We start from the raw sequence: 18,114 nt of genomic DNA, 5'->3' as shown, positions 1-18,114 counted from the left end.
TGTAGCTTGGTTTTGGTCTCCTCCTCGCAGTGGACACAGATTAAGTTGCCTATCTGTTCTATCCTGGGTACAGTCATCAACCAGTATTTCCTGGTCACTGCTGAATGGTCAGCTTTCCTTTGTACAAAAAAACCTTGACTGACTCTGCACACATATTGTCAGTGACATTCCTGGAATCAGCAGATGTTTTGGGTCTTCTATCATCATCCACCCCCTTCCATTTGACCCACGTGAGGTTGATCAGGCCTCAACTTGTGTCTAGATGGCAGATTAGCTATGTCCTCCCCTTGACTCTCCTCTTTTAAGCTGCAGCCATCTTGAGGCTTGAGGCTTTCTGCAACTTCAATGGTGTTGTGGATGGCTGTTCTCCTCCTCTCCCACTTAATACCCAGCATTTTATACGCTCTAGCCAGAGACTGGGCTGCACCTTGCTCTCCAACTACCTTGCCTACACTCACTGGCCAGTCCCTCATCCTACGTAAGTTTATTCTAAAACACTTGTTTTACAGCTTCAGGCTAGTGAATGATTTTAATAGGTTTTGTATGCGGCCAGTCCCAATGTCATAATTATGCCCGTACCGACAACAGCCATGTCTGAAAGCATTCTGTTTGCGAGTTGTCTGTACATACGCCCCATTCTTGTGAACACCATATCTCAAAAATGCCTTGAGGGAATTATCTCCAACTGGGCACAAACATCTACAGTACTTGGACTCAAAGATGAACTGACTTGATTTTGGCAGTCAAAAGTCATGGTCACTGTGACCTCACAAAACATGTTTTTGGCCATAACATAAGAATTCATACACTAATTATAACAAAATTTCACATTAATCTCTGATTTGATAAAATAACAAAGTGATGGCATTCATATCCAAAAGGTCAAAGGTCAACTGCGACATCATAATGTTCTGCAAAAAATACTCTGCTTGCCATTATTCAATGTCATAACTCAGGAACAGAAGGAGAGACATTTGGTTGGATACTAAATTGGTGACACTAATCTAGGGTGTCCATGTTGAAACTGTGGTGATTGTATAGATCCTCTGTACTGCCAGGTTGAAGATGTGTGTAAAGCATCCATGTTTTATGATTTGTAGCTTCTTTGCAGCAACATCCATATTTGAAGCTATGTCTACTGTAATTCCCAAGCTATTAAGGATTCTGGACAGACATGGATGTAAATCTGCAATTTGGCTGGTTGGTGGAGACATACAACCACAAGGCAGTAATTCTGTTTTGGTTTTTTTGCCAAACTTTGAAGACAAATTGTGTGATAAAAACAGCTTTCACTGAAATAAATGCTCTCTGCAGAACCAAATAAGACAAGCTTTTAAACAAAACAAAACTGCAGTGTAGTATACCTTAGAGAATAGAACAAAACAACTGGCTATGTTCCAGATCAAAACATCCCCAAATCATGCATTACGCTGCAATGGAGTACTGTTCTTTATGAGTTAATAGTATTCTAGAATACACAGATTAAATGGGGATATAATAGTCTCAATTGTTTTTCTTATAAATCACGTTAAGTTTATTGGTTAAATTATGTGATGGTCCCACAAAGATAATGACTGGCTTCTTGGGGTCTTCTTTAAAGAACAAAGACAAAAAAGCATTAAGGATAAGGAAAAGACAATACATTTATGAAAGCATCTTAACAAAGGCTGTATTCGACTCCGAATCGGAACAGCCGAATCAGATTTGGAGGTTCAATATGAATATTTGACTATTTGTTACTGTTTTTCCATAAAGAATTTGAGAGTTTCAATGGGCCTCAGCGGGATGTTCAGTGTGACAGTGACGTTCACTTAATATAGTAAACAAATTAATTGTGCTAATGATGTGTCAGAAATGCAGCAACATTTTTTGCTGACACTTGATATCAAACAAAAGCCAGAGACTTTGTCATATGAAGTTGCTGTGAGCTGTAAATTCCCCACTTCTAGGCAGAAGGCAGAGAATAGTTATTTCTGTTGTCTTACAGGGCAAAGCCTCTCCTTCCCTGGGCAGCTGCCTGCATGTCAGCAGCTGTCTCTCCCAAAGAGCAATGTGAAAGTGAGGAGCGCTCACTCTGCAGTAAAATCTGGGGACCAAAATGTCCCCAGGAGTATGCTGCACACTGACTGCTTGATTTGAAGCAATCTCAGTTGACTTAGCAGACTTAATCTTAAGTATAATTTTGTATAATATCATTACCATCTTACAGTATATCCTCTTTAGATCTTCTGTCCTCATATGAAGACATCACATTTTGGTTTTTACCTTACTTCATTTTAAATTGTACTTAATTCTACTCAACTCAGACCTGTTGTCCTCGTTCGTGGACACTATTTTCTGCCATCTAGTGGTAGTAAGAGCACAATGCACAAGATGGCAGCCATCTCGACCAAGTCAGTCCGCAGTCAATCCCGACAAATTTTTTTAGTGTTTTTTTTTTTTTAAATGTGCCTTTATCTGACATACTTTCCCATTTGCTTGAGATTACTAATTTAGCTCTCTCATTGTTCTTTGTTTTTTTTATCTTGTTACCTCACTTGCCCTCTCCACCTTGTCTGGCCCTTTTATTGACACATAGACTAACTCCTGCTGCTTTTTAATAACTCCTCAACTCTTCCCTATGCATCTTTCTCTCCCTCCTCAGTCACTACTCAGCATCCCAGGCTCTCCCTACATGTCGCGCCACAACAGCCGCAGCAGCATCTTCAGCTTCAAAGGCCGTTCCAAGGACATGGGTTCTGAGAACGAGTTTGCAGACGATGAGCACAGCACGGTAGAGGAGAGCGAAGACCGCCGAGGCTCCCTGTTTATCCCTTACCGCCGCAACAGCTACAGTGGCTACAGCCAGGGCTCATCACGCATCCACCCGCTGGCACCGCACTCTGGAGGGAAGAGGAACAGCACAGTGGACTGCAATGGCGTGGTTTCTCTCATCGGCCCTGGGCCCGGCAGACGGCTTCTGCCTGAGGTGAAAATAGATAAGGCAGCCACTGATGACAGTGTAAGGACGTCCATGGGACACCAATACAGTTTAGGCATGATGATGGTGGCCCCAGTCTCTGCAGCTTCACAACCTCTTCCCCTTGGCTCTTGATCCTCTGTTCCCTAAACTCAGTAGATCCCTTTCCCCTCCAAATATCTAGATTCTGTCTTATGATTTCGTCTCACACTGACACTTACACTTCCACCCTGACCTAATGCTCTTTTTCTGCTGCTCCTTTTTTAACAGCTGTAGAAGGCACTAACCAGCTGAAACAGTATCCCTGAACCCACATCATTTCATTGATTAATATCTAACAAAAATGCAATACGATATCCCCCCCTTAGTTCCCCCTACAGTTCTATCACCCATGTTACGCATATACAGTCATTGTCATTCATAAAAAGCGAGACTATGAAAACACTGTGAAGGACAAAAACAACTACTTCTACTTTTATAATTTTAAGGGGCATTCCACATCCAGGCCCACACTGTTTTTATCTACCCCTCTATTTCTTTCTGTCTCTCTCTGCTTCTCTCTCTTTCCTTCTCGTCCTCATTCCTCTGCTCCTGAGCCTCTGGATGATGCAAGAACAAATCTGAAACTTTATTCTTTAACAATATTTCTCCTCATTCTAGCTAGCATGATAGACCCCCCCCCCCTCTTTTATTCTCAACCAATTGGCTTGCTTTTACCTTTTTACCTCTTAACTTAAATGTAGCATGGTGTATTAGCAAAGTCTTGAATTCCCCTCTGTACTTGACACGCATGTCATTGCATGCAGTTTAATGTTGCTTACTTCAGGGTTGTAGCTATGTGCACAGTAAACCATTAAGGTTTTAGAAGCTGTACCGTAAATTCTCAAATAAGAGCCAGTACTTAAGTAATGGTCGCTTAGTAAAATTTAACAAATACAAAACAGAGGAAATGAGAAAGTACCATCTCAAATAAGAGTTTGTTTCAGTGAAGTCCTAGTTCACTCCAAGCTTGTGGCAATGATTTGAGAATTAACAGTATGAATTTGAAGTGTGTTGTATGATATGTTGCAGGAAATGCTTAAATTCATCCAGGTAATTTGAGGCAATCATATATAATGATCTGATGTGAAAAACTGCATTCATCATGTTCTTCTGAGCAGACCTATGGCGTCAGTCATCAGTCATGCAGTGTTTCATGTGAGTACAATATCTGACTTACACTGTGTCTTTCTCTGAGTACAGACTACTGACGTGGAGATTAAAAAGAAGCACTCCGGCTCTCTCATGGTATCTGTGGATCAGCTCAACTCCTCCTTTAAAGGAAAGGACCGTGCCAACAGTCAGATGAGCATAGTCACCAACACACTCTTAGAGGGTACAAACAGTGCACACACTTCCTTTTGCCTTTTTTAATTTTTGTACCAAAATATGACGCATATTATTCAAATGAAAACACCCACTGAGCGATGCATTTACGCCTGTAGTTAAATATGTGTTCTTATTATATGTATGCGTTCTCTCTGCATTAGATCTGGATATGGAAATTGAGAGTTGAACGGCAGTGTGATGTCTGCAAACTGTCAGCTGTCTAACGCAATTTGTGGGAAGATACTTACTAATAATAATTTGCAAGTTGTATAAGTTGCATTTAATGTTCACCTGACTGAGATTTGATCACAGTTCAAGCCAACGGTGGTCTAGGTGTTGCATCAGATAACTGTTTGCAGTTACACCTCAAACTGGCATTTTATTTACGCAGACTATGCATCCAGATTAACCAGAAAACTTCTAGTAGCCACAGTTACCTACAGTAGATGTCACACTTCCAGTTTGGAGAAGCAGGCAGGAGTACTGACACTGAAGCTAAGCAATAAGCTGCTGTGGAGGGGGGCAGCAGCAAAATGTATTTAAGCCACCTAAAAAAAAGTCCCACCTAAAAAGAAAACATAATTTTAGGTGTACGCTATATTTCAAATATTTTTACCTCTTTACCGAATTGTCAGACAGCAGTTTTGTACGGGGGACTGAGGTTGTTATATCACTCTCTACAAAACCAGACTCCATTGAGATAACAGCAGTTTAACATCGCTGAACACGGGAGCTGCTGGTCTACCACTGCCTCAATCTGTTAGTTTATTTGTGTTACTGTGTGACTTAGGGTATTAAGGGAGTTGTTCACCAAATTTACCAAAGTGACATGGTAACATGACTGATTAAAGCAGTAGTAGACCAACAGCTCCCATGTTCAGTGATCTAAAATGACTATTTTTCATCAATGGAGTCTGGTGGCTTTGATGAGAGCACAGAAGGAAAACTTAAGCCTATAACAGTTTCCCTGTCAGTAAAGGCTGTCTGCATCAATTTAAAGTGGTGAAAATACTTTCAATATAGCATATACTTAAACTATTTTAGTTTTTAAGTAGGTTTTGTTTTTCTCACCCTATTTTGTTTCTTCTTCACCTCTTCCGGCAGAGTTGGAGGAGTCTCAGAGGAAGTGTCCTCCCTGTTGGTATAAGTTTGCCAATATCTTCCTCATCTGGGAGTGCTTTCCCATGTGGCTGAAGATCAAGCACATAGTCTATTTGATCGTCATGGACCCATTTGTTGACCTGGCCATCACCATCTGTATCGTCCTCAACACCCTCTTCATGGCCATGGAGCACTACCCCATGACTCCACATTTTGAGGAGGTCCTGTCTGTTGGCAACCTGGTGAGAAACTGCAGTTCTTCTTCTGTCCTGTCGTGTACCGCTGCCATTTGTCTCTGTAACTTTGTCATGCCTGCATGAACCTCATCATCTCTCTCAGGAGTTACAGAAGCATTGCAGGTTCAGTTTGCCCTAACTACATAACCTCAAACCAATACATCAATGCATCATTTGGTATGTGCACTTAAGAATACACACACGCATAGTGTATATAGGACTCTGATGGGGTCTCATTAAAGATTTAGTTCCATTTTAATGTAGCCAGCCAGCCTGCTCCCCAAACTCTCATCACCCCCACTCAGGTCACTCTCCTGCTTCCGTTGCATCCTGCTTACCTCAACTCTACTCGACTTTAACTCTTTCTCTCTCTCTCTCTCTCTCTCTCTGTCTCTCTCTCTCTCTCACACACACACACACACACACACACACACACACACACACACACACACAGACAGTCATTTAGTAAGGCTTGCTACGGATCTGTCCAGGACTGGTTTGGCAGAGTACATATTAACCAGATGTACAGCAGACATTTTGATTTGTGCTCTGCTCTTGCTGTCAGATACCACTGTAGCACAGCTGTCTGAGGGCAGCAGTATTGGCACAGTGTCAGTACTAAGACAGGAAATGAGGTCATAGAGATTGGCATGCTGTCAGGACTGAAACAGGAACTGAAGTCAGAGGAACCAGCGTGATGGATGGTGCAGTATGAATCATTCTCATTCTCTGCAGCACTGATTGGGCACATGATTAGCTGTTGGGTGGACAATATTTAACAGGCTAAAACACTACAGCCCCACACAAGTTCTGCCGGAGCTCGGCGCCACTGCTCCATGACCTTGCTCTGTCAGAAGAGTCCTCACTCTAAGCAAATCCCAATCCATTTTTAATCAGCACTACATCAAATAAAATGCAATGTAAGCAAGCCAGCTTTTTCATTCTGCACTCAATTTTCCCTTTAGACTTCGAGAATGAGGAAGGGAATTGAAATTTTGCTGTTTTTTATGTTTGCTATTAGTATCATTATGGCTTTGTTTGATATTTTTACCAGTTACCTGAAAAGATTTAATCATTTTTGTCAAATTTTAAAGTCAGATTTTACATAGCGACAGTCTAAAGAAACAAAACTGCAATAATTTGTGCTAATGCCATGTCGCACTAGTAGGTGTGGCTAAATGTCTAATAAGTAACGCAATCATAAATCCCACTGGCTTAACCCTTTAGATTCATTGCGAACTGTATACATCCTCCCTTATCCTCTTGTTTCAACATGTAATACATAACAAAATTTCATGGCATCTACTTACACTTAACTGAAAATGTAAATTAGTACTGTATTGATGGAGTCATTGTGATGTGCATCCTGTTTGTTTGTGTTTTTTAAAGAAGAAAAAATGATCAACTTTACATGATAGTCTGTGTGGGTCCACAGGTCTTCACAGGCATCTTTGCAGGGGAAATGTTTGCCAAGCTGATCGCCATGGATCCCTACTACTACTTCCAAGAAGGCTGGAACTGCTTTGATGGCTTCATCGTGACTCTGAGTTTAGTTGAGCTGGGACTGGCTGATGTGGAAGGTCTGTCAGTGCTCAGGTCATTCCGATTGGTAAGTGGAAGAGAGTAGAGACGGGGATGAAAGCATTTGTTGAACTTCTTCTGGCCCTCATGTGCAGGCTGAAAAGATTGAATAAAAACAAAAAAAAATCTGTGTCAAAGTGTCACACTTTGCATAATGCTGATTTCTCTTTATCATCAACAATTTTCTCTCTTTAAAGCTCCAAATTATGGCTGAGTTTAAGCCATGAAAGAGCTTCTATAGCTTGAAAACAATCATTTTTTTGTAGGGATGAACCAGTTTATCAGATGAACATCAGTATTAGCTGATATTTGCCTTATTGACTGCCATTGTAGTATTGTCACATAAGACGACATTCACCAATGGCAGTGGCCACTGTTTTTCTGTTGTGTCACACCAGTTTTGCGCAGGCTAAAAAACAGGGCTCGATACTAACATCATCCTGTCGTCCCAAGACAACAGAAAATGTGTTTGGGAGGAAAAGAGATCTCCTCTGAGACGCTGTCTGGATGAAAGGACGTCGTAAACTCACTATCAACACATCAGGGGATGCACCCTGTTTTTTCTTGATAATGTTATATTGTGAGCAACAAAACAACATGCTGAAATGGGCAGGAGCAGAGCTACCTAACAGTAGCTGTCAGCTGTTAGCAGTCAGTGGCTAGAACTTACAGCTAATAGAGGTTACACTGAGTTGCATTATGATGCGTTTAAGCTCTGTTTGGTAAATATGAGTATCAGGCAAAGGTAGATTGTAACTTTATCCTTATGTGTTCAGACGTAATCTTGTAAAATTAATAGGGATGCACCAGCTGTGAAGTTCTGGGCTAATACCAATGTTTGAAATAACAATTTTGTCAATACCCAATACCTTAATTTAAGAAAATAACTGTTTTAAAATAACTAACTTTGAATGAGCACAAATCCTATTACACACGTTTATGAAATAACCTTTAAAATAACCCCTTTTCACATGAAAACATCTAACGAAAATAACAGCTTTAAAAGCCTTTTTACTACATATATTATACCATAAGACCTGTCCAGGGTGTACCCTGCCTCTCGCCCGATGTCAGCTGGGATAGGCTCCAGCCCCCCCCCCCGGCGACCCTCAAGAGGATGAAGCGGTTAGAAGATGAATGAATGAATGAATTATACCATAATTCCCTCTCTAATATCTGTTTTATATTACTTTGAAAACATCAACAAATTTGTCCTTCAGACAGCTTATTTATTCAAGTTTCTCACCAAAAATTACATGTTTTAAGATCACATATGAACGCATCATGACAATGTTATAATTTACATTTGTGCAGTACTCATTTTTTAATAGAGCTTTCACACATCATAATATAACTCAATGCAACCTCTCTGAGCTGCTAGTTCCAGCCACCTGCTGCTAACAGCTAACGTTAACTAGCTCTCACCCTGCTGATGTCAGCACAAATTTGTTGTTCACGATGCAGCATTATCAGGGAAACAACAGGATGTGTCACCTGATGTGTCGATAGTGAGTTTACCGCTGTCCCTTTGTCGCAATGACATCCTGGAAAAGATCTCACACTTTCTATTGTCCCTTTGACAACAGGACGCTGCTACTCTCAAGCCCTGTTTTTGACACAACAGAAAAACATCAGCCACTGCCATCAGTGTATCTCTTCTTATTTGCCGAGAGGCTGGTGGCAGTCAATAAGGCAAATGTCGGCCAATACCAGTGTGCAGCCGATTACATGATATATCCATAAAAATGTAGTTTTTGGCAAGAAACTTGAATAAATCTAGCTGTTTGAAGAAGAAATTTGTTGATGTCTTTACAGCAATACAAAACAGATATTATAGGGAGACGTGCTATATATAGTAAAAAGGCTTTTGAAAATGTTTTTTTGTTTGTTTTGTTTTTCATGTAAAAGAAGGTTATGTTTCATAAATTTGTATGACTGAATTTGGGCTCATTCCTAGATAGCGTAATGAAGGGCTGAATGACTTTAAAATAGTTTAGTTCTTTTTTTTATATAATGAAGAGTTCTTCTTAGCACAGAATCAGTGCATTCCTCTTATATTGTGTAAAACTGTAAACACTTAATGTAGATATCTTGTGTGTGTCCTGGATCAAATGATACACATGTGTTGACAGTTAGTACATTTGCTTCTCATGACTTTTCAAAGTGAAATTAATAAACACAAGTCAGTTCATATCAAACCACTTTTTGATCATGGTCTTAATATGAATAACTGTGGAATAACCCTGTGTCCTGTTTCTCTCGTAGTTAAGAGTGTTCAAACTAGCCAAATCGTGGCCCACCCTCAACATGCTGATCAAGATCATCGGTAACTCAGTGGGAGCTCTGGGTAATCTGACCCTGGTGCTGGCCATCATCGTTTTCATCTTTGCCGTGGTGGGCATGCAGCTGTTTGGAAAAAGCTACAAGGACTGTGTGTGTAAGATCGCCCAGTCCTGTGAACTCCCCCGCTGGCACATGAATGACTTCTTCCACTCCTTCCTCATTGTGTTCAGAGTGTTGTGTGGGGAGTGGATTGAGACCATGTGGGACTGTATGGAGGTGGCTGGACAGACTATGTGTCTCACCGTTTTCATGATGGTCATGGTCATCGGAAACTTGGTGGTAAGAAATAAACAAAGATAACGTAGATGCTATTGGGTGATAGTTACCCAGATGTAAACCATCCATTTACTGTGAGTGCATGGGTTCCAGCAATTGTGGTGTTTGTTTCCAAGGTGCTGAACCTGTTCCTTGCCTTGCTGCTGAGCTCATTCAGTGCAGACAACCTTGCTGCCACGGATGACGATGGCGAGCCCAACAACCTCCAGCTTGCAGTTGCCCGTATTAAGAAAGGGATTGCCTGGTTCAAGGCTAACATGCGGCTCTTTATAGCAACAGTGCTCAAGAAGGTACCCAATAATTAAACGTCTTTATGCATGAGCAATTCTTGGTTGTTTAAGAATTTGAACTAGAGCTGGGTAATATATTGATATATTGATATTGATTTATTGAGATTTTGTAAAAAAAAACCTTTGTTTTTGTAAAATGATGTAATTTTCTGAGCTTACGAGACTGTTTTAGCTGTTCTGTTATTTGTCCTTACCCAGTTAGTCATTATATCCACATAACTGATGATTATTTATCAAAAAGATAATTGTGTAAATATTTTGTGAAAGCACCAATAGTCAAATCTACAATACCGTCGCAACATCAATATCAAGTTATCTGATTAAATATATTGTGTAATTTGATTTTCTCTATATCGCCCAGCCCTAACTTGAACTATAACTGTTGGTATATGAATGTGTGTTTTAGAGAGTTTTATGATGGCATACTTGTTGTCTTACTGTCTGTTTCTTTCTCTCTGACAAGCAGCCTATAGAGGATGAACAGAAACCTCTGGATGAAATGTACGAGAAGAAACTCAACTGCATTGCAAACCACACAGTGGACATCAATCGGGAGCTGGACTATGCTAAAAATGGCAATGGCACCACCAGCGGCATTGGGAGCAGTGTGGGAAAGTATATGATTGATGAGGACTACATGTCCTTCATCCACAACCCCAACCTCACTGTCTGTGTTCCTATTGCTGTTGGTGAGTCGGACTTTGAAAACCTCAACACAGAAGACTTCAGCAGTGAATCGGACGTGGAGAACAGTAAAGATGTGAGTATGACGGACAAATGTTAGCAGAGAGATGGCAGCTGTGTTGCTCTTGCTTAAGAGTTTGATGATAATTTGGGTACATTTACATCATTGCTTGATGGAAGGAGATTATGTGCTGGTTTTACTTTGGATACTGTTTATTGGAGATCTAAACCAGTTTAGAGATATACCATAGCTGTGATATTTCTTGTGTTTAAAGAATGACAATTTGTATATCACTTACTCACCCTATGTTACATTGAATTTGTGAAGAAAACATTGTATTTCTCACATGCCCCCACAGTGAATGAAGAATCCAAAAACAGTGAAAAAATTCTTGATGAATTTAAGTCATAGGGGTCCGTGCTGAATAACAGCAAAACTACAGCAAAATATCCGTTTACAAACTCTCACACAACTCGTTTAGTATAATCCAGGTCTTATTTATGCATTCATATGCCGAGTAGTCCCCAAACAGACAGCCCTTTCCAAGAGGGAACTAAACTAGAAGTGAAACTTATCTATGCTCTCTTCAAAGCCACACTCCATTGACAAAAATAGAAGTTTTACCCCATTTAATGTAGGAGCAGCTGGTATACCACTGCCTTGACTGATAGTATGTGTTATTGTGTGACTACTTAGTGTTAAAAAAAGTGGTTCATATTTACGAAAGTCACACAACAACACAAACAAATTTATCGAGGCAGTGGTAGACCATCATCTCATGTGTTCAGTGAGGTTAAATTACTGGGGTTTTTTTTTCAATAGAGCCTGGCTTTGAAGAGAGCATAGATAAATTTCACTTGTGAAATGCATGTGTCTAGGCAGTACTGAGCACACGACTGGGTAAATGAAACCTGGATTATACTGCACGAGTTGTGCGAGTGAGTTTGTAAACAGATGTTTTTCTATAGTTTTGCTGTTGTAAAACATGGAAGCCTAACTGAATGTTTTTTGGATTCTTCATTCACTGGGGAGGCAAGCAAGAAAAGCTTTTTTACAAGTTTAAGAATTTAGCTTCTATATTCAGCTTTTAACATGGTCTAAACAAATGCCTCAGTACAGTTACGTTTACCAAAATAGTGACTTAATTATGCAATATACGGTGATGTAATGAGTCGGAGTGCACATGTGTAAATGTGTGTGTTTGTTTGGCTTTGTTCCCACATTGCTTCTTTTGATCCATTAAGCAGAGCTGGTCTGAGCTGCCACACTGAAGACATTTAGTTTACTTGACATTTCAGAACATCCATTTAGACATGAGAGCTGTAACACTGAGCCTGAGTGCTGACCCTGCAGACGTATAGAGGCAGTCCTGAAGAGACGACAGACAGACAAACATAGTGTCTACTGTGTGATATGAATGTGGGAGAAGGGTGAGGCAGACCCAAAGCTCGTAGAGAAGTCTGATGCATGGGTCACCTTGACCTGGTTTGTAGTAGGAAGAAAGGAGATAATGCAGCAGCAGCATCACTACTGTACCTGCACCAGGTTCATATTCCACTGGGCTCCCTCAACCAACCACGCAACACTCTTCCCTGCACCACAGCCAGCCATGGGGTACACTGCAGGGAGTAGACACAGACAGAGCAGCCAATCAGAAAAGCAGGGATCCATCTGGCTGTTTGGTAGAGAGAAAGAGAACAGAGAAGCAGCAGAAGAGAGTGCGAATGCAGTCCTTTGCTGACGACTTAAGATTATAAAGTGCAGTATCATTCTCTAGTGAATTGAATTGGCTGAGAGTCTGCATGTGTGCAAGTGTGTGTATTCTTTTTTGCAATAAGGCTGCTGCTATGCTGGTGTTTCACTAGTTTGCCCTGCCTCACTATGACCTATTGTTAAGATATGACATGATTTATTGGTACAGTGAACCTCACTAAGCTGGGGTTTAATGCCTAAAAATGAGAGATTTCCAATTCCTCTTGAATATATTTTACAACTCTGAAATTCATACTCAGAACACTTCTTATTCTAACACATCAGTAACACAGAAATAGGCATCGAAAAAATATACTTGTTATGGAATGTATTAATTGTGTTGTATGTAAGTATGTGTTTAATAATTCTTTCCTCACAAGTAAACGAATCCTTCATCACTGAAGAATCTATATTTATGCATGTGTAACAATGACCATCATTACCAGTACAATCAATCACTGGTCAAGTTTAATTACTTCCAGTTGAATCTATTAATAACTCTGCAGAATATGTGTTGGCAGAGATAGCTACACTACATGGCTACAACATGCATGTATACTTCCAGCAATAAATCATGTCATGCATATAAACCTGAAGGGGCATTATTGTAATGGCTGTGCTGGCAGTGTGCAGTATCCATACGCTCTGGCGTCTCACTGCTGAGCCTGTAATGTTCAGAGCTTGAAATGATCTCTTCGGTCCTCTGTACGTCCTAGCTGGATGACACCAGCTCGTCTGAGGGCAGCACAATAGACATCAAGCCTGATGTGGAGGAGGTCGCAGTGGTGGAGGTAGTGGAGGAGTATGTTGACCCAGAAGCCTGCTGGACAGACGGTAGGTTGTTGTTTATTATCTGACTTTGTGGTAAATAATAACAGCGAACAGATGGGAATTATTATTAACACTGAACATTGGAGGGATGGGCGATATAGGGGAAAATCCGTTTGATGTAAAATGATTGTGAGTTAAAACAGATATGGTTGTATATTACAATAAGTAAAATGACTGAGGTAGGGCATGGCAAATACCTCAATATCAATATTAACGATATTGTAGGGTTGACTTTGCTTTCAGAAAATATTTACACAATGGCATTTCTAATAAATAATCGTCAGTAATGTGGATAAAATGACAAAGTGGGTAAAGGCAAATGACAGAACAGCTAGAGCAGTGTTAAGTTCAGGAAATTACATCACTTTGCTGTAATGCAGCCTTTAAAACCAGGAAAACGCAACAGTTACGATATTACAATATCCAAAAACTCAGATTATATCTAGTCTCATATCACAATAGCGATATAATATTGATATATTGCCCAACCCTAGTACACACTATAGTAATGGCACTGTGACACATTTTGCATTACGCCCTTGGTAGTATTACGCATCCGTCTCCTCAGTGTACATCAGCAGTTGTGTTTTATATTTGTCGTACAGAGTGTGTGGCCAAATACAAATGTTGTGACGTTCCCATCACACACGGCTGGGGAAAGCACTGGTGGTTCCTGAGGAAGACCTGCTACCTCATTGTGGAACACAACTGGTTTGAAACCCTCATCATCTTCATGATCCTGCTCAGCAGTGGAGCCCTGGTAAGAGCACACATGTGTACGCACACACAAGTATGGGTGTCCCCAGTTTGGTATACACTCATAAACATCATAGTAATGCCTCTACGAGTGCCTTGTTTTATACAGGACATATTAAAACAAAGTGTTTACAACATGATTATAAATGTAGGAAATAACATGTTAACAAAGAAAATTTACAGATTAAATAAAAAAAAGAATGTAGCATTCATTTAGAGAAAGTGAATCTCATAAGGACGGGCATGAGCAAGATCATCTCCTACTTTTTGTTTGCAACTGCCCTTGATATGATTGTTGCTAATGGACAGCAAAGTGCTGTAATGCACCAACCTTTCAACGGGCAGAATCCAGCTTAGGTTTGCAGCTTTCTGGAGGGGGGAGGCCTGTGGCCAAATCAAAACACTTATGTGCTGAAGAGTGGATACAGGCAATGGAGACTGGAAGAGCTGTGGGACTGATCAGTCTAGTTTGAGTTTGGAAATGTTTCTTTGTCAGATAGTTTTCCTCCTATGTGTAAAACAACTCTCTGAAAAGGTAAACAAAGCACATAAGTTGCAAAATCTAACAGAAGTAAAGACGTTTTAGAAAAATAAAAATCTAGGTCTGCTATTCCTCAGTGAAATTCAAAAACATGCTGTGTCAATAATAATCAATCAGACATTAAAGAGGACATATTATGATAATTTTCTGGTTCATACTTGTATTTTGGGATTTCTATTAGAACATGTTGTCATGCTTTCATGGTCCAAAAACAGCTTTATCTTTGTCATACAGGAACACCTGTATTCACCTTCTGTCTGAGCTGCTCCGAGAGCACCTGTCTCTTTAAGCTGACAACTTGAAAAAGCCCACTCTGGTCTGGTTGGTCAGCGTGTCTGGGTCTCAGCATCTTTGCACTGTCATTGCAGACAGGAAATGACTGTAATGGAGAATAGCAGCTCTTTCTACTGTAGAAAAAACAATAAAAAGCTTCTAAACACAACCGAGCATGTTTCAGCAGGAATATGATCTGATGAGAAATTAACATCATCATCAACCTACACTACATGTTTCACTGAAATTAGCATGTAGCTTTATGTAGCAGTGTACTTGCAGAGACAGGGAATGACCCTGTATTGTGGGACTTTCTCTTGTTAAAAATCACAGATATAAGGTTCCAAACACAACTGGACACGTTCCAGCAGGAATATTACCCAACACTGGAGAGAAATAGCCAGGATCAGCAACCAAGATTACATGTTTGCCTAAAGTTAGCATGTAGCTACATGTACTTTCTCCCATTTAAAATCACAGATATCAACTTCTAAATGCAACCAGGCATGTTCCAGCAGGACTGTGATCTGAAATTGGGGAGATATGATTTTTTTTCAGCAGCCATGATTACGTTTCCCTGACATTACCATGTAGCTACATGTTGCAGTGTAGGCTACATAATGTAAACACTCCAGTGGTGTGCCCGGCGCAGATGACCATATAGAGAAATCTGTCACAGTCTGACATTAGCTTGTAGCCAAAGTAGAAAAAACAATTGGAAACAGTATGAAAAGCATAATAGGTCCTCTTTTAACAAAATGTTTTAAAGTGTGGCTTACCTCACAGCTTACTCATTTGCAGCAATAACATGTGCAATGTTTCAATACATTGACCATGAGATGATTCTCCACTGCTCTTCAGGCCTTTGAGGATGTGTACATTGAGCAGAGGAAGACAATCCGCATCATCCTGGAGTACGCTGATCGAGTGTTCACCTACATCTTCATCCTGGAGATGTTGCTAAAATGGGTGGCCTACGGCTTTGTCAAGTACTTCACTAATGCCTGGTGTTGGTTAGACTTCTTCATTGTGGATGTAAGTACATTTGCATATCATGTTGTTGAATACTAAAGTAATAGTGCACAACTGTGCAACTTTTGAGATTGCAATATCAAAGGAAGGTGTTGAATCTGAGAGATTGGCTCATTGGTTAACTGTTGAGCAGGACCGTATGTGACAATTTTTAGGAGTCAGAACTAATGGTAGAAAGCTTAATTATAGGTCAAACATGGATTTTTTTGTCTTTAATATGAACTAGACCACCATAAAAAAAAGCCTCTATGTTATTGAGTAAAAAAATCATTTTTTCAGTGCATTTTGTTAATTCGTGCACACATGAGATATTATTATAATTAATTAATAGATTTGTTTCATGCCAAGAGATCATGTCAAAGGTGACCAGTAAATTCTACTCACCACTACATTCAGTTAGGCCCGCTAAACCTCTTAGGAGAAGTTATCTACTGACTCCAACAGATATCCATTTGTCACTCAAGTTTCAGCTTGTCACACTGAACTTTCTCCATATGATGACAGTATTCTTTTTAAATCTACAGGTTACACTAGGGCCGATCTGAATGCTTCGAAGCTTCAATCATTACTATGGTTATCAGCCTCCAAATCAGTATTTGAATGCTTCAATCTTTGTTTTGCTTTTTCGCCACAAAAATGCTTGGGGAAAATGAAGGGAGGTGGCAAGTGTCAGACACGATGAGGCCAGTGTTCTCTACAGGTGAGATGAATTACGGGCGTTCATGTGCTGCTGCTAACTGTAGTGAAGCACTTGATTTGCATCTAGTAATGAGGCCTGACCTGCAGCATTCCAAGTTATTAATAACCTACAGAAACATTGCTTGAAATAGTCCACCTTCCACTTTCTCTTCTGTTTCTTTATCACTGTCTCCGTCATACACACCCACACATAAACACACACACACACACACACACACACACACACACACACACACACACAAGTGGGCAGCGGTGCCAAGTCTGTATGAATATGATTGATTACTTTTACCCTGCCCCTTCCCAGGTCGAAGCTTCAAATATTTGCAGGTAATTATCACTGAAGTTTCGAAGCTCCTAAAATGGTATTCGGGTCAGCCTAGGTTATGTAATAATAAACACTTATAGTATCCTTTTTATTACAAAAATTTCACTATATTTTGGGCTATCACCTATAGTATTAACCTACCTTGTCTAGTATTAGACTACCTAGAGCACATTGGTAAGAATTTCTGTCTATATATTTCCAAACTGCAGAAATTGAGCAACTGGCTCAGGATTTCAAAAACGTTGTCTCTCCCCTGGTCAAACCTTGGAGATCTACACAGCTCTGATAAGCTAGTTTTTACTATTTTGAGTGCCTTTTGTTTCAATATTAGGCTGTAATGTTAGTTATGTAACAAAGTATTAATCGGTCACAGCTTTAGAGACAAACTTGATCTGTTTTCTTAGTAATATCCAGGCTTTGCTGCAGTGCTTTGTGGGCCACATTCACAGTCAACAAATGCTGCAACTTCAGATGTTACTGTTATAAATGGGAGGGCATTGGTATGGAGTCTGATGTAGAAACACCAGTGTTGACAGAAATTTAGACAGCAGAAGCAGGCATATAATGTGATATTACTGGTGCTCCATGTCAGTGTCACAGCCTACCATTACCAGGGTAGCACTTGAGATTTTGGGCCCCCTGACAGCAGCACAACAGCAACCCTGACACAGTAAATATCTATAAACCCTGGTATGTTTCAGAGCTTCTGTCTAGCTCTGGACTGCTGAGTCATTCAATGTTCTCTCACTTGACAATTACTATGGCATACAATGTGGTTTGTCCTTTTACGTCGGTTGTGCGTGATGAGTTTCCCACTTGAATTTCTTCCTGTGTCTGTAATTGAAAAAGGGAAAACATACATTACATGGTATGCTTAAAGGCCCCATGAAATGGAGTTCCTTAAAATGCAGCCAGACTGAACATGGTAAGCTAGGTGAATAGCAGGACATTGCATGTGTGAAGCACAACAAGATAACAGGTTGCAAGTTCTATTAAACAAACTGTGAGAAGGAAGGGGTAGAAAATCATGGTGCGGTAACCAATCATGTGTGATGTTCATAAAATA

General features: G+C 40.2%; 1 protein-coding gene across 1 annotated transcript in view; it reads left to right on the top strand.

Moving 5' to 3' along the window:
* Positions 1-18,114, top strand: part of scn8ab (sodium channel, voltage gated, type VIII, alpha subunit b) — a 71,355-nt gene that overhangs the window by 33,296 nt on the left and 19,945 nt on the right. Inside the window, exons 12-21 of the mRNA XM_049576443.1 lie at positions 2,645-3,001; positions 4,202-4,334; positions 5,432-5,670; positions 7,100-7,273; positions 9,511-9,867; positions 9,981-10,154; positions 10,618-10,914; positions 13,308-13,425; positions 14,028-14,182; positions 15,854-16,027. Of these exons, the coding sequence (XP_049432400.1) occupies positions 2,645-3,001; positions 4,202-4,334; positions 5,432-5,670; positions 7,100-7,273; positions 9,511-9,867; positions 9,981-10,154; positions 10,618-10,914; positions 13,308-13,425; positions 14,028-14,182; positions 15,854-16,027 (2,178 nt within the window). The remainder of the gene's footprint in view (positions 1-2,644; positions 3,002-4,201; positions 4,335-5,431; positions 5,671-7,099; positions 7,274-9,510; positions 9,868-9,980; positions 10,155-10,617; positions 10,915-13,307; positions 13,426-14,027; positions 14,183-15,853; positions 16,028-18,114) is intronic.

The sequence above is a fragment of the Epinephelus fuscoguttatus genome, linkage group LG1, assembly GCF_011397635.1.
Source record: "Epinephelus fuscoguttatus linkage group LG1, E.fuscoguttatus.final_Chr_v1".
Classification (NCBI taxonomy): domain Eukaryota; kingdom Metazoa; phylum Chordata; class Actinopteri; order Perciformes; family Serranidae; genus Epinephelus; species Epinephelus fuscoguttatus.
Note: the sequence above shows the minus strand (reverse complement) of the source record. Positions and strands in the feature narration are given on the sequence as shown.